Below are 13,489 nucleotides of genomic sequence, written 5' to 3'. Positions count from 1 at the left end.
TGACTTGCACAATGGCTGTTGCTTTTGACCCCTGATTTCATCTTGATGGAAAGTAAATGTTCCCCGTTCAGGGATAGAGTAAGCACAATTGTAGAGTTTATCAAACTTATCCTCAGGGCTCCTGACTCTCTCTGCATATCTTTCCCTCCCCCTCAGCAGCACCCTCCTTGTCCTACTGGGTTTCTGATTCCCTCATATTCTGGCTACAGGGCCCCTTACTAATCTTGCACTCATGTCCTTTATTCACCCTAAAGAATAAATAACACTTTGAAATATTTATAGATAAATTAAATAATTAATGCACTTTAGCATTCAATTGCTTTAGCAGTGAAATTTAATATTCTAAATCAGTTGTTGAGTACAAGAAGCAAGTAGAACATAAAATTTCTCACTCTATCTGTAGGAAGGTTGACCCTGCATGTATCTGTCAAATGCCCGAGTCGTCTTGTACGAAAATGTTGCATCCAGCATTCTATAAAATTTAACTTACAGAAAGTAGATCATCACAATGCCTTTTTCAGGCCCAAAGGATCATTTTGGGGTCAAAGAATTTATATCATATAGTATAAAAATACACATACTAAAATATCAGATAGCAGTCCCTTGATCAATAAAACCAATCAGTTGTATCTGCATAGATCAAATAAGTATCCTAAATATCACATTTCCCATGAAGTCTATGAGAAGCTTTAATTTTACAATAGTAATATTATTATTTTTATATCTGTATTTATATATTTATATCTATCTCTCTTTCTCTCTCTATTTTTTGGTGAGGAAGATTGGCCCTGAGCTAACATCTGTTGCCAATTTTCCTCTTTTTGCTTGAGGAAGATTGTCACTGAGCTAACATCTATGCCAATCTTCTTCTATTTTATGTGGGATGCCACCACAGTGTGGCTTGACAAGTGATGCTAGATCCATGCCCAGGATACAACCTGTGAACCCTGGGCTGCCGAAGTGGAGCACATGGACATAACCACTATGCCACTGGGTCAGCCCCTTATTTATAGTTTAATGCAAACTTTTAGTAATATTCTTGCATCTTATTCTCAACATGTTAAAAATCAAATCCATAATATTCTTTAAATTTAACCCTCATCCAGGTCATCTGATTTCTCTTAGTGGGCTACAGACTCTTCTTCATTTAGATTTGAAGCCCAAGAGTCATCTTTAACTTACCCCAAGCTATCTCCCACACTGATGGCAAATTAATCTTTCAAACGTGTAATTCCTGTCATGTCAATTCCTTGCTAGAAAAAAAGAGGGAAAACAAGCCAATACTCTCCATTACATGTTAAATTAAGTACTAATTCTTTTTTCTGTGGTTTAACACCGTCCAAGATAGGCATTAGATGTCATAAATACCTTTAATTTGCAAAGCTCTGTATTTTTGATATTATGAATTATAATTCTTATTAGCTAATATTTAATGTCTATTTACCAAATATTAGGCACTGTCCTTAGACTTCACGTAAATTATCTTAGATAACCTCAGGATAATTCTATTAGGTGGATACTATTATGTCTTTATTCCTAAAATGAGTAAACCTAAATCACCAAGTTAGGTAGCAGATGAAGAGAACCCATTTCAGCAAAGGCTGTCATGTGTCTGGAGTAACAGAGACAGCCTACTGAACAGCAGTGATTCAACTCTGTGTCTTGTGACTCCAAGGCTAATGGCACTAATAATTCCCTTGCATCTCTCCCTTAAGCCAGGTATAAATATTAATTCCAAATGGAATGGATGTTGTCATTCTCTAGGGGAATGAGGAAGGCAAGGTCACAGAAATCCTTATTCCCTATTTTCTCTAAATCATGACATAGTAAAACATTCCTGTTTGTAGCTACTTTGTCTATTTCTTTGGTGACCATATCTAGATTTTCCCAAACATTCTGATCTCAAACTTTCTGCCCTTCATAATCAGAGGCATGGTTTAGTGGAAATGTACCAGAAAACATTGTTGATAAAAACTTTAAAGCCAGAGGTTGACATAATGTTGTAAAGATCATGATGAAAAGATGTTAGAGGAAGCTGACTGAGGAAACTCTGAAATCCTCAGACAGGTGTTGCATTGTGGCATGGGCTCTGCCACAGAGCAAAAGTGAAGGCCCCTCCCCTTTGTCCCATGATTTCAGAACCTGACCATACATCCGAAGTTGTGGCCTTATGCAAGGCCAGTGTACCCTACAACCAAAAGCTTAGGAGAAGTAGAGCCCAAGGATTCTTTCAAATGGCCAGACAATTGGAGTGAACGGGAGCAAGTGAAGTATCCTCTCTCCTCTGTCTTTTGTAAGCTCATCTCTTGAATGCAAAGAACCAATGTTTGATAAATCTTGTGATTATAAAGCTTTGCCCAGAGCGGCCACATTTATTTTAGGAGATGAAATCTAATTAGCTCTTATGATATTAAACCCAAACATAAATGGCATTCTTTAACATATGTGCTCAATGAATCTACTATCGATAAGATCAAATAAAAAATCATTGAGAGGGCTGGCCCCGTGGCCGAGTGGTTAAGTTCGCACATTCCGCTGCAGGCGGCCCAGTGTTTCGTTGGTTCGAATCCTGGGCGTGGACATGGCACTGCTCATCAAACCACGCTGAGGCAGCATCCCACATGCCACAACTAGAAGGACCCACAACGAAGAATATACAACTATGTACCAGGGGCACTTTGGGGAGAAAAAGGAAAAAAAATAAAATCTTAAAAAAAGCAAAATTACCTCCATTAAAAAAAAATCATTGACATTTCAATTTTCTCTGAGAATCCGTTAAAATAAAATTATGCTCACAGAGTGTAAGAATGTTTAAAATATCCCTCATTACTGCTGTGAGAGATTCAATAATACTTGGTTAATAAGTAGAAAATTATTTCAAAATGCTCATAAACTTTTAATTTCAAAAAGTAGTCCAATGAAAACGTCTTGATACTGAAGACCTGCTCATGTATTTGGCATTAAAAAAAAAGAGGAGAAAAATCCATGAACTGGATTGTTCATTAAATGCTGAGTAACACACTGAGATGACAATTTTGTGGTGACTTTCGAAAACTCCAGAGAGCAAAGGTTTGTCTCTTTACAATCAAGAGATTGTAATATCAAAGCAGAGTCTCCAGGGGCTGAAAATGTTCATGATTTTTCCTCTGCAATATGTTCCCATAAAGAAACCAACTGAGTAAAATTATATAAGCTTAGACTACAGCTTTTGCTTTTGTAAATAATAAGTAAAATAAATACACAATGCCAATTAAGAAATGAAACATGTGGCTTTTTTAGGCTTTTTATCTAGGCTGCTGGTTAGCTTCTCCAAAGTGAGTAGGTACTAATGAGCTTTCCTTTCCACAGGGAGATAAAGAAGCTGAATTAGGGCTTCCATTTTCCCCACTTTGTGATCGGAAGTCAACGATGGTGGCCCAGTCACAAATAGGTAATACTGAAGATGGGTGGTCATGGAGAGTGGGTGTGTGCTTGTCAGTTATCGAAGGGATCCACCATGTTGTTCAAAGGGGCAACATCTATGAAAACTTCACTCCATATTCCTGATAAATTCGATCTTTAAGACTGATCCATGTGGTGGTGAATGATAAGAATTTTGAAACATTCTCAAAAAATGAATTCAACAAAGCAGTATTAGTACATGTAATTGTTAATCTGCTTGTAATCCTTTCACAAAGTGGAGGGCTTTCTTCTTGTGCAAGAGATGACATTTTTTGATGTTTTGTTGCTGATTGTTTTCTGTAATTTAATCCTTTGTATACAAGACAATTCAATGAAACTATTAATACATCTGTTCTGTTATCACTGTTTGCATAATATGCTAGCTCATATTCTTTTGGGAAAAAATTCTTGATACCAGTAGATAAGCCAACAATAGGAGATTTGTAAAATGATGTTGCCCTCAACCATATTCATTCTTTTCACTTGTATTTGTGTTGGGGACTTCAAGTTCAGCCTATTATTAAAACATCATTGCTATGCTGCGTGGTTCAAATATTTGTAATAGTCATTCCCTGAGCCAGCATCTTCATTTCTCCACTATCTGATCGGTAAACATAGGATGGCCACCTTTCTTCTCTACTTGCTCTGGTACCACCTCCCACAGAGTGACGGTCAGCTGTCAGAAAGCTCTCACCTTTCCTCCTTCCCACCCAAGTTCCAAGAGCTGTGTTTCTAGATTCCATATCATCATTTAGTGGGTTTGAATGTGGCAGGCTAAGGACCTCCCCTGGCAAGTTGGGAAGAAGGGACGTTTCTGAGGCTTGTTGCTGTGATGTAAATTCTTGCCGAATTAGTAGAGATGATGACTCATTTGACAGTCTCCACACCCCAGGCATTTAAAACTATAGACAAAACTTGAAATAACACCCTGGGTGGCCGGTTAACATTGCTTTGACTTGAAGGGATCAATTATAACACAAAACTATTGAAGTTTTTTTGAATTAAAGATGTGCCTTAATGTATGCTTTGACGAATCCAGTAACAGGAAATGTGAATTACTGAACCCAAATGCCTGATGGATGGGATACTCTTCAAATGTGGATATTTCCCAGGACACTATCACTTAAAAAGCCGTCCCCTATTTAGTCTCTTATATTCAGATGGCCATCCATCACTCGCAGATGTGTTCAAGGCAAAAAGCACCTCTCGTGGGACCTGGGGTGTCGAACGTACTCAGAGCTCAGCATAGGCTGCCTCCTTCTCCACCTAAACACGTGGGGTAAATCCTCCCTGGGGGACAGTGCCCCATTCTCTCTGTGTGTCATTTTCTATCTTGAGGAGTACTTTAAATGCGAAAGGCTTTATTCCATCTTGACATCTCAGAGTGGTGGGATTGATGCTGTCTCCCAAAGATGTTACTGTTCTCCTCGCTGATTTGACAGAATACGCCCACATGCTGCGAACTAACACTTCACATCCAGAGAATAATAAACAGCAATTTGAAATATTAACACACTGGCGGAAAGCTCTGACTGATATAATATGAGAAAAAAAAAAACAGTGGTTGCCTTTCCTTGGTCTGAGAAAAAATGTCAATTATTTAATTTCTTTGGGGCTTAGATATTATTTCTTGTTGGTCAATAATAAAATTCAACAAGCAAGTGAAGGCCTTTCAGAAGCAGTAGTGATCTCTCTCACTGACAGAGGAAGATAGATTCACTCTGGTTAGATCTGAAATTATTGTTAGTAATAATAAGAGGCTGAAAATTAAATAGGAAACCTAATATACTTGAGTTAGCAGACTTAAATGGTATCACTTCCACTGCCTGAGAGATTATTTTATAGAGCAGCTAAACTCTCTCTAAAAATTGTGTTATTGGATTAAAAATAATTGCAAGTGGTAGGCTGAACAAATATTGTAGTTGATACTTGCTATCAGGAGCATCAGACTCTTCATTATTACTAATTTTAGAATACAGGATATTGTAACACTTGAATCTATTTTCTTGCTTTTGTAGGTTTCATTGATTTCATTGTAGAGCCAACGTTTTCTCTTCTGACAGACTCAACAGAGAAAATTATTATTCCTCTTATAGAGGAAGACTCAAAAACTGAAAATCCTTCCTATGGAGCAAGCAGGTTTGATACTGTCTTTTTTGCATCATTTTCCTTTTACTTATTGTTTCTTAGATCTAAGCAGGAGATTCTTAGAAGAATTATTGGGTAGTATTGCCACCTAGTGGCTGTATATTATGTTGCATGCATGTGCCTTTGAAATTAAGAATTTATCGGCTACAAAACATATCAAAGTACTAAGGAGTATAACAGAACAGTATTCCAAATTCAGGAGAATAAAGTGATTTGAATTTTCACGGAGGATGTAGGTATTGTGTCCTGGATATAGTAGTAACGTGTCTGGTAGTGGTGGGCAGTTGGGAGCGGGACATTGTGCTGCTTTGCTTACAAACCAATCAATCACAACCCACTTGCGTAGCTAGAAAGATGCCTGCATCAGAGTGAGCCTTTCAGGTGACATGAATATGGCAGTTCTGCATAACATGTGACAGTAAAGTCCATGACATGTACAACGTACATGCAATTTTTCAAACTAGATCTTTTGCATTGATAAATCTGTTAAGGGATATTGTTTAAAACTTCCAGTTGCAGAAAAATCATGCTGCATTCTTGTCCATCTGAACACACAACTTTTCCTAGTAGCACACCAAATAAATGTTGCCTCAGTGAGGAAACTGAGGGAACGCTCTGCCTGAGAAAGATCCAGGTTGGTCTGGAGATTCAATGGAGGAGGAAAGGGCAAGGCCATTACCCACTTTGGCCTCTAGAATCACGATGCCCCTTTTGTGATGTTCACCAATGGCCTTGCCACTAAGTCAGCTCACCTCAATGTTCTGCTGCTCTAATCAGGCCTCCTGCCTCCCCCGTGTAATACATGTGGGCCCCGACCTGCTGCCCTGGGAGTCCCTGACAGACCCAGCGGTCCTGGCCCTCTCCACGAAGGGAGGAACATCGACACGTGCTCAAAACTGGCCTGAGCACCCGCCCTCCTGCTTCTCCAGTTGGTTTTGTAAAGTGTTTCAAGCTTTGCTCCCTCATCCCACACCCCAAACTTGGTATTTTCTGGTGTCTTTGGTTACTGTTGGCTGACGTACCTTTATGGGATGACACGTTGCTGATTTGTTTAGACGATCAAATATAAAAGGCACCATGAACGATGGAACCTACTCCCCAGACTACTCCCTGGCATGCGTGGACCTGAAGAGCTTCAAAAACAACCTGGTGGACATCATCCAGCAGAACAAAGAGAGGTGGAAAGAGTTAGCTGCACAAGGTACCGTTCTTTATGAAGCCTTGTTTCCATCTCTCTCTGTCTGAACTCCTCCTCTGAGATTCTGGGGCTATTTTCTCCCCTAAATTTCTTCCTATGTAAAATATGCAAGCCCTTGGAGACATTTGGAATTTGACTACCCTTTGCTTATTCATAAGCAAGTCGATTAATGTGTTAGATAAAAAGAGATTCTGCTGCAGAAGCATGTCTGTGGATGGCAGTGAAGTGGATATGAAGGATGGGACGATAAAATGGCGACAAAACTTTCTGTGGCACAGCAACCTCGTATCCATTTCTAGAGGTGCTTTTGAGCCAGTGTTTCAGGCTTTGCCAGTGGCTTTTGTGCTGAGTTAGGAATATCACGCTCTGTGCCAGAGATTTGGGTGTCTGCTGTTTTCAGTTTTACTGAGTTACTTCTTTGGCTGACAGTTTCACTCATGAGTTGGAAAAATCATTTGTAATCTGCCACAAAAGAAAACAAATGAGAAGCTGGCTCTAGTTATTTCTGACACATTTTCTGATCCACATTAATTAGTCCATTTGGTTTATAGGATAGGAGTTAGTATCAATCACTATTTTTCGTGCAGGAAATTAGCTTTCATATTCCAGATCTGGCCCCTGCCTCCTCTCATACTCCCTCCCACAGCCCTGTCTCTCTCACTCTCTATATGCCCTGCACAGCGGCCTTCTGGCAGGTTCTTACAATACTCCAGGGCCTTTGCAATGACTGTTTCTTCAGCCAGGAATTCTCCTCTTGGAGCTCTCTGCAAGGCTGATTCCTTCTTGGCTGGCAGATCTTTCCAGATAAGGAAACTGAGGCAGAGGAAAGTTATGTGACTTGCTCCAAATTCCACAACTAGTAAGTGAAGGAGGCAGAACTCATTCTTTCTCTCCAAATGCTGTGCCCGAAAACCCCATGCGAGGCAGCCCTGCTAAGAGGCCCTCCTTGACCACTAACAGTAAGGTTATATCCTCTGTCCTATTTTTCCCTATTAGAGCCCAGTTTAGTCACTTCAAAGTGAAAGCGCAAGGCTGTAATCAATGGTATTTATTTACTCCTTTCCTTATTTATCATCTGTCTTCCATGTGGGAATGTATGGTCCACAGAAGTCAGGACACGGTCTACTGTGTTTTCCTGTGTATCCTCAGCTCCTAGCACAGGGGGCATATAATAGACACTCAGTAAATGTTTGTCTGATTAAATAGTTAATTAATCCTGGATGGTGTCACATTATCCCTCCAGCTGTGCCATTAGAAAATAAAAGAAATACCAATCTAATGCCTTCATCTGACTCTGTAACTCACGTTTACAATGCTCTATACAGCCATGATGAGGGCCGCTTCCTGGATGCATAACCTGTGTGGCCACACAGGTCCCTACACTCAGAACGGCCCTGTGCTTAATCATCTTGAAATGCTTAATAATCTTTGAGCCGGAGGCCTCCTTTTATTTTGTACTGCTCCCTGCAGTTATGTAGCCAGTCCTGGCCATGGCACAGGGTCTTTGTAATATGACATTATTGTCACTCGATAAAGAACATAACACAATACGAGACCCAGATGACTGTGCTAAAATATTGTCAAACGCATCTAACTGGAGACTTCAAGTGTTGAGAATTACCCCTCCAGATGGACAAGTTCTACTCAAGATACTGACCCTGAAGCATTATAAGATATAAATCACTAGACTATGAGCTCTTTGGAAACAGGAACAGTATCTATCTTATTGTCATTATTTTCTCAGAGCTAGCATGTCCCTAGTACATTATAGGTGCTTTGAAATTATTTACTGAATGTAGTTTTGAATGAATAAATAAATACTTAAATTCAAGTTTGAATATATTTATTCAGAAAGGAAAATAAATATATAAGATTCTCAGCAATGAAAGGAAGAAAGGAGAGAAACAAGACTTCTGAAGTCCCTCTATGTACCAGACATTTTACATATAATTTCCTATTTCCTCCTACACAACCATCTGAAGTAGAAATTATTACCCTCATTTTATACATATGGAAATTGAGGACCACACAGCTTCTCAGGACTAGAGTCTACACTGTTCTGATTCTTTACCCGAGGTTTTTTTCACTGTCCCCTGCTACCTCCTATTATATTGTCCTGTCTCTTTCAAGAAAGTTTGAAAAAATTGGGTTGAAGTATTTATCTTCAGTGAATCCACAGAATTCAATTGACTAGAACACACTCTCCTCTAAGAAAAATTTTAACTAAAGTAAACAACAGCAAACCCCAAACATCAACCCATCACCTGGAACCTGTTTGTCATAAACTTGTGAAGGAAAATCCTCTGTCAGAAGTGGATTAGGGACTGCAATTGCTCCCCCTCTCATCAGCTTTCTGGCACCATGCTCTATTGAATATTTTGTTGGGCACAGACAGTAAATTTTACATCCACATAACGTTCTCAATTTGCATTTCTGTAATCGAGTAATAGCTCAGTCCTACGGTTAGAAAATGTAGAACCAAAATGTGCACACGAGCAGTGTGGCTGTGAGCAAATTAAAACCATAGAGCATTTTGATAAGATAATTCTCAAGGGCCAGCCAAGTACACATATTTTTACTAGAGCAAATAATGCCCAATTTTCTTTATAAAATTACATACTTGGTTTTTATTTCCAAAGCAATGGTAAACCAGATAAAGAAATATTACATGGTAAAAACATCTGAAAACGCTGGGTGAAATATTACTGGCAAGAAATTGACACCCTCAGAACCTGTCCAAATAAAGATAAAGCAGAAATTCAGAGAGCTAAGGAAACTTTGGTGCTAGAATCTCTCCCGAGGGTGACTGCTTAGTTGTGTTGGAGTCGTGGGTTTGCAGACTGAATTTACCACCACATTGGGTTTATGCCAGAAGTGTAAATTTGATTCTACATTTGAAAATTCTATTAATACAACTCACAATATCAATGATAAAAAGAGAAAAATTTAAGATTTCGAGAGATGCAGAAAGAACATTCAAGAAAATTCAATATCCATTCATGTTAAAAATTCTTGAAATTCAGAGGAACATTTTTTCTTTTTTGGTGAGGAAGATTGTCACTGAGCTAACATCTGTGCCAATCTTCCTCTATTTTGTATGTGGGATGCTGCCACATCATGGCTTGATGAGCTGTGTATAGGTCTGCGCCTGGGTTCCGAACCTGTGAACCCCAGGCAGCCAAAGTGGAGTGAACGAACTTAACCACTACCCAACCAGGCTGGGCCCCAGAGCAACATTTTTAATCTACTGTTTCTGTTTTCCCACTTTTCTTGCCTTTATTTTTACTGCTTAAGTTGGCTTTTTTTCCCATTACAATTTATTTCCTTTATAGTTTAAAATATTTACACTCTAGTCCTATTATTTTCATGATTGCTTAGAAAAATTTAAATGCATAATCCATAGTAGAGAAAGTGAAGTTAATAACTTTACCTTTCCACCAGATAACACAAAAACTTTACAAAACTGTCTCTGATATTGAAAAACCATTTAAAAAATACAGACTTTGTATTTAAGAATTAAAATTTAAAACACGTTGAAATTCAAGAATATGAGGATGACTGATTTTAACAATGTTTTGAAAAGTCAAGCTAGTGCAAGAAGATTCTCAAGGTGTCTTCCGTGCATGCATCATTCCTCAGTCAGCTAGGGATGTGTGAAGAGCTATCTCCACCCTTCCATGGCCCTCTAATTGCTAGGATTTTTCTGTTAAATCCTGCTGGTCTACCAGTTACCCCAAACATGGACCGCAACCTCACTTGCAAAGTTGTGAGTTCTTGCCATTTATTCCATACTAAATCCACTACTGTATGTTGGAGAAACTAAAGCAGCTTTTTCCCTCTTTCCATCCCAAACTGAGTTTACCACCTCTGACAGCAAAGCTGGTTTCTGCTGCCGCTGGGGTTGGAGGGGGAGGGAGAGGTTGGGAGTAGCTGCAGGCAAGGTGACAGGTTCCTGCTGTTCTTACCTGAATCTCCAGCAATTTTTCAAGAATAAATGCTTCTCAAATTATTGTGTTGCCTTGATTGACTTCCAGTGTGATGGAATAGTTATTTTTGTTAATATTTTCGAATTTTATACTTGTTTTCTGAGAAGGAGAAAAACTCGACCTCTTTAAATCACTCTAACAGGAAGTCCTCTTTCTCACATTGGTTTTGGGAGAATTAAATGAGTTTATTTATGTAACCTGCTTAGAAGTACCTAGAATAGTAGCACTACCAGAGTTGGCTGTTACTACTACAATTTTTATTCACTGTACTTTTGCTGTGTGTTCTAGGAATTAGGGATACAGTGAAAAACAAAAGAGACAAGAATCCCTACCCTCATGAAAGAGGGAGCAGGGGTTAGGAGCAGGATTGCAATCTTAAATAAGGTGGACAGAAAGGCTTTACTGAGAAAGTGATAATTTCAATAAATACATGAAGGATGTTAGAAAGAGCTTTGGGGAGGTCTGGGGTAAGGGGTGGGGAAATAAATTTTCAGACAGAGGAAATGGCCAGCACAACATCTGGGAGGTGGAGCTTGTCTGACATGCAAGCAATGACAAGAGGTGAGGGAAATTGGGCAAGTGGGAACAACGTAGGCAATGCAATGAATGGGTAAGATGATGCCGCATCACTGGTTTTGGCCCTAGAGAGATAGGAGGCCGAATGTATGATCTTGAAGAAAAAAAATAAAATGGTCTGAACCAAAGTTTTAAAAGGATCACTCTGGATGCAGAATGGAAAATGTTCTGTTTGGGAGGCAGAAATGGAAACAAGGAGGCTGAAAAGGAGGCTATTGTTTATAACCCAGAAGAAAGATGAGGCCTTAGACCAGGTGGTAATGATGGAGGGAGAAGTGTCTAAATTCTGAGTAAATAAAGAAGGTGGCTTGAACCAGTCCACGTGAATAGGAAGAGAAAGCAAAAAGAGACGGATTCTGGATATGTTTGTAAAGTGGAAATGATAGGATTTGTTAGGTTAGATGTGGAGTATGAGTCAAGAGTCAACAACGATGCTAGAGTTTTTTGTTTTCTTACATATTAGTTGTGTATATGTTGATTTATATAATCATTTTACAGAACAATTTGATGTTCTCTAGCAAAGCTGAAGATGCGCATGCTGTATTTCCCAAGAATTTCACTTTTACATTTTTACCCTAGAGAGACTTTTGCTCATGTGCATAAGAAGACACCAACAAAACATTCATTGCAGTATTGCTAATGAGTGCAAAAACACTGAAGACGACAGTCAAATGGGTTCATAAGTTGTGGTGTATTCATATTATAGAACAGCATACAAGTGCCAATATAAATGAACTTTATGAGTATCGACAAGGATGAAAGACACAAATAATACTGAGCAAAATATGTAAGGTACTATAATATAGCAAGATGCCATTTATAGAAAGTTTTAGAAAACCTACAGACCACAATAGGTTTTAGGATAAACATATGATAAAACTAAAGAATGATAGGGGAAGACACTCAGAATGGTTCTGAAGGGAAGGATGTGGGATTTATTTAGAAGTTAGTAGCATTTTATATCTTAGGTTGGGTTCTAGACACACAAATGTTCACTTTGTGATTATGGTTATACATAACATATATACTTTATATTTGTAAATATGTATAGAATATTTGTGTGTATAGAATATTTCATAATAAAAATTTTAAAAATGTGATCTGCTACAAAAGTATGTCTACTGAGATAGTCATCAATTTTAAAGCCAGTCGGTATCAGATATTGCCACTGTAATTTCCCATTGCCATGACCTCTGGTCTTAAATACACTGAAGATGAAAGTTTCTTTAATATAATTGCATTGAAATGAAAATAAGCAGGTTATCTGATGCTTAGAGTTTTGGAATATTAATAAATATCAAGGCTCTGAATAGAATCCCAGATGTTTGGTCATCATCATATTAGCTCTGAAACTATATTTCATAATTATCTCAAAAATGTCCCACTAACCCTAGAGCAGTAGAAGGTATGGATGCTTAGGTTCAAAGATACAAAGCTCCAAGATCATCAATAAAAAACAAAATCTACTTTTAAAAGAGTAATTTCATTCAGTAAGCCTTCTATTAAGGATCTGGTAACATCTGTCTAAGAATGTTGCATGTAAACACATTCTTTTTTGATGGGAGGTCTTTTCAAAAAGCAAAAAATGTTTTCCTCCATCACAAACTGTTTACTTTTTTGGTTACAAAAATTTTTTGGTTAAGAAAATGCCTTCATTATCTATTCAGTATTCCTCAGCATCTAAAGTCTTTGACCAAGATCCACCTTTTTCTGCACTATTTAAGAGCAGACAGGAGATTTTAAGACAGTGTGTAGTTATCTTCCTACTGAGGAAGGTGGGGGGAAATAGAAGAGTCACTCCTCTCTTCTATTCTGTACAAAGTCTCAGGCAAATCATGTAAATTTTCTTAGTCTCAAAAAATGTGACTGCAGTATTTGGAAAATAATATCTGCCCCAATGAAGGAGCAGATATGCCGTAAATCCTTGACGAATCTCCAGTTATGGTCGAGAGTCCTGAACAGCTATGCTGCAGCTTTGAGAGCAAGGCACCTAAAGCAGTGAGGTTTAAAAAAAAGCACGTTTGCTGATACTGGTGGCCAATGAATAATGGATGGCCCCAATTAACAACCAAGGAAATCATACACAAGAAAGAAATTTATAAATTTCAAAGTGGTATATAAATGTAGCTCATTTTCCTTT

At 38.4% G+C, this 13,489-nt stretch overlaps 1 protein-coding gene across 15 annotated transcripts in view; it reads left to right on the top strand.

Annotated features, from left to right (window-relative positions):
• The window catches only part of PDE1A (phosphodiesterase 1A), a 341,764-nt gene that overhangs the window by 296,528 nt on the left and 31,747 nt on the right, over nt 1-13,489 (top strand). For all 15 annotated transcript variants that reach the window (XM_070241384.1, XM_070241386.1, XM_070241387.1 and 12 more), the window contains 3 exons: nt 3,349-3,430; nt 5,460-5,580; nt 6,645-6,790. In XM_070241384.1, the coding sequence (XP_070097485.1) occupies nt 3,349-3,430; nt 5,460-5,580; nt 6,645-6,790 (349 nt within the window). The remainder of the gene's footprint in view (nt 1-3,348; nt 3,431-5,459; nt 5,581-6,644; nt 6,791-13,489) is intronic.

The sequence above is a fragment of the Equus caballus genome, chromosome 18, assembly GCF_041296265.1.
Source record: "Equus caballus isolate H_3958 breed thoroughbred chromosome 18, TB-T2T, whole genome shotgun sequence".
Lineage (NCBI taxonomy): Eukaryota > Metazoa > Chordata > Mammalia > Perissodactyla > Equidae > Equus > Equus caballus.
The sequence above is the reverse complement of the archived record's forward strand: the minus strand, read 5'-3'. Positions and strand labels throughout refer to the sequence as shown.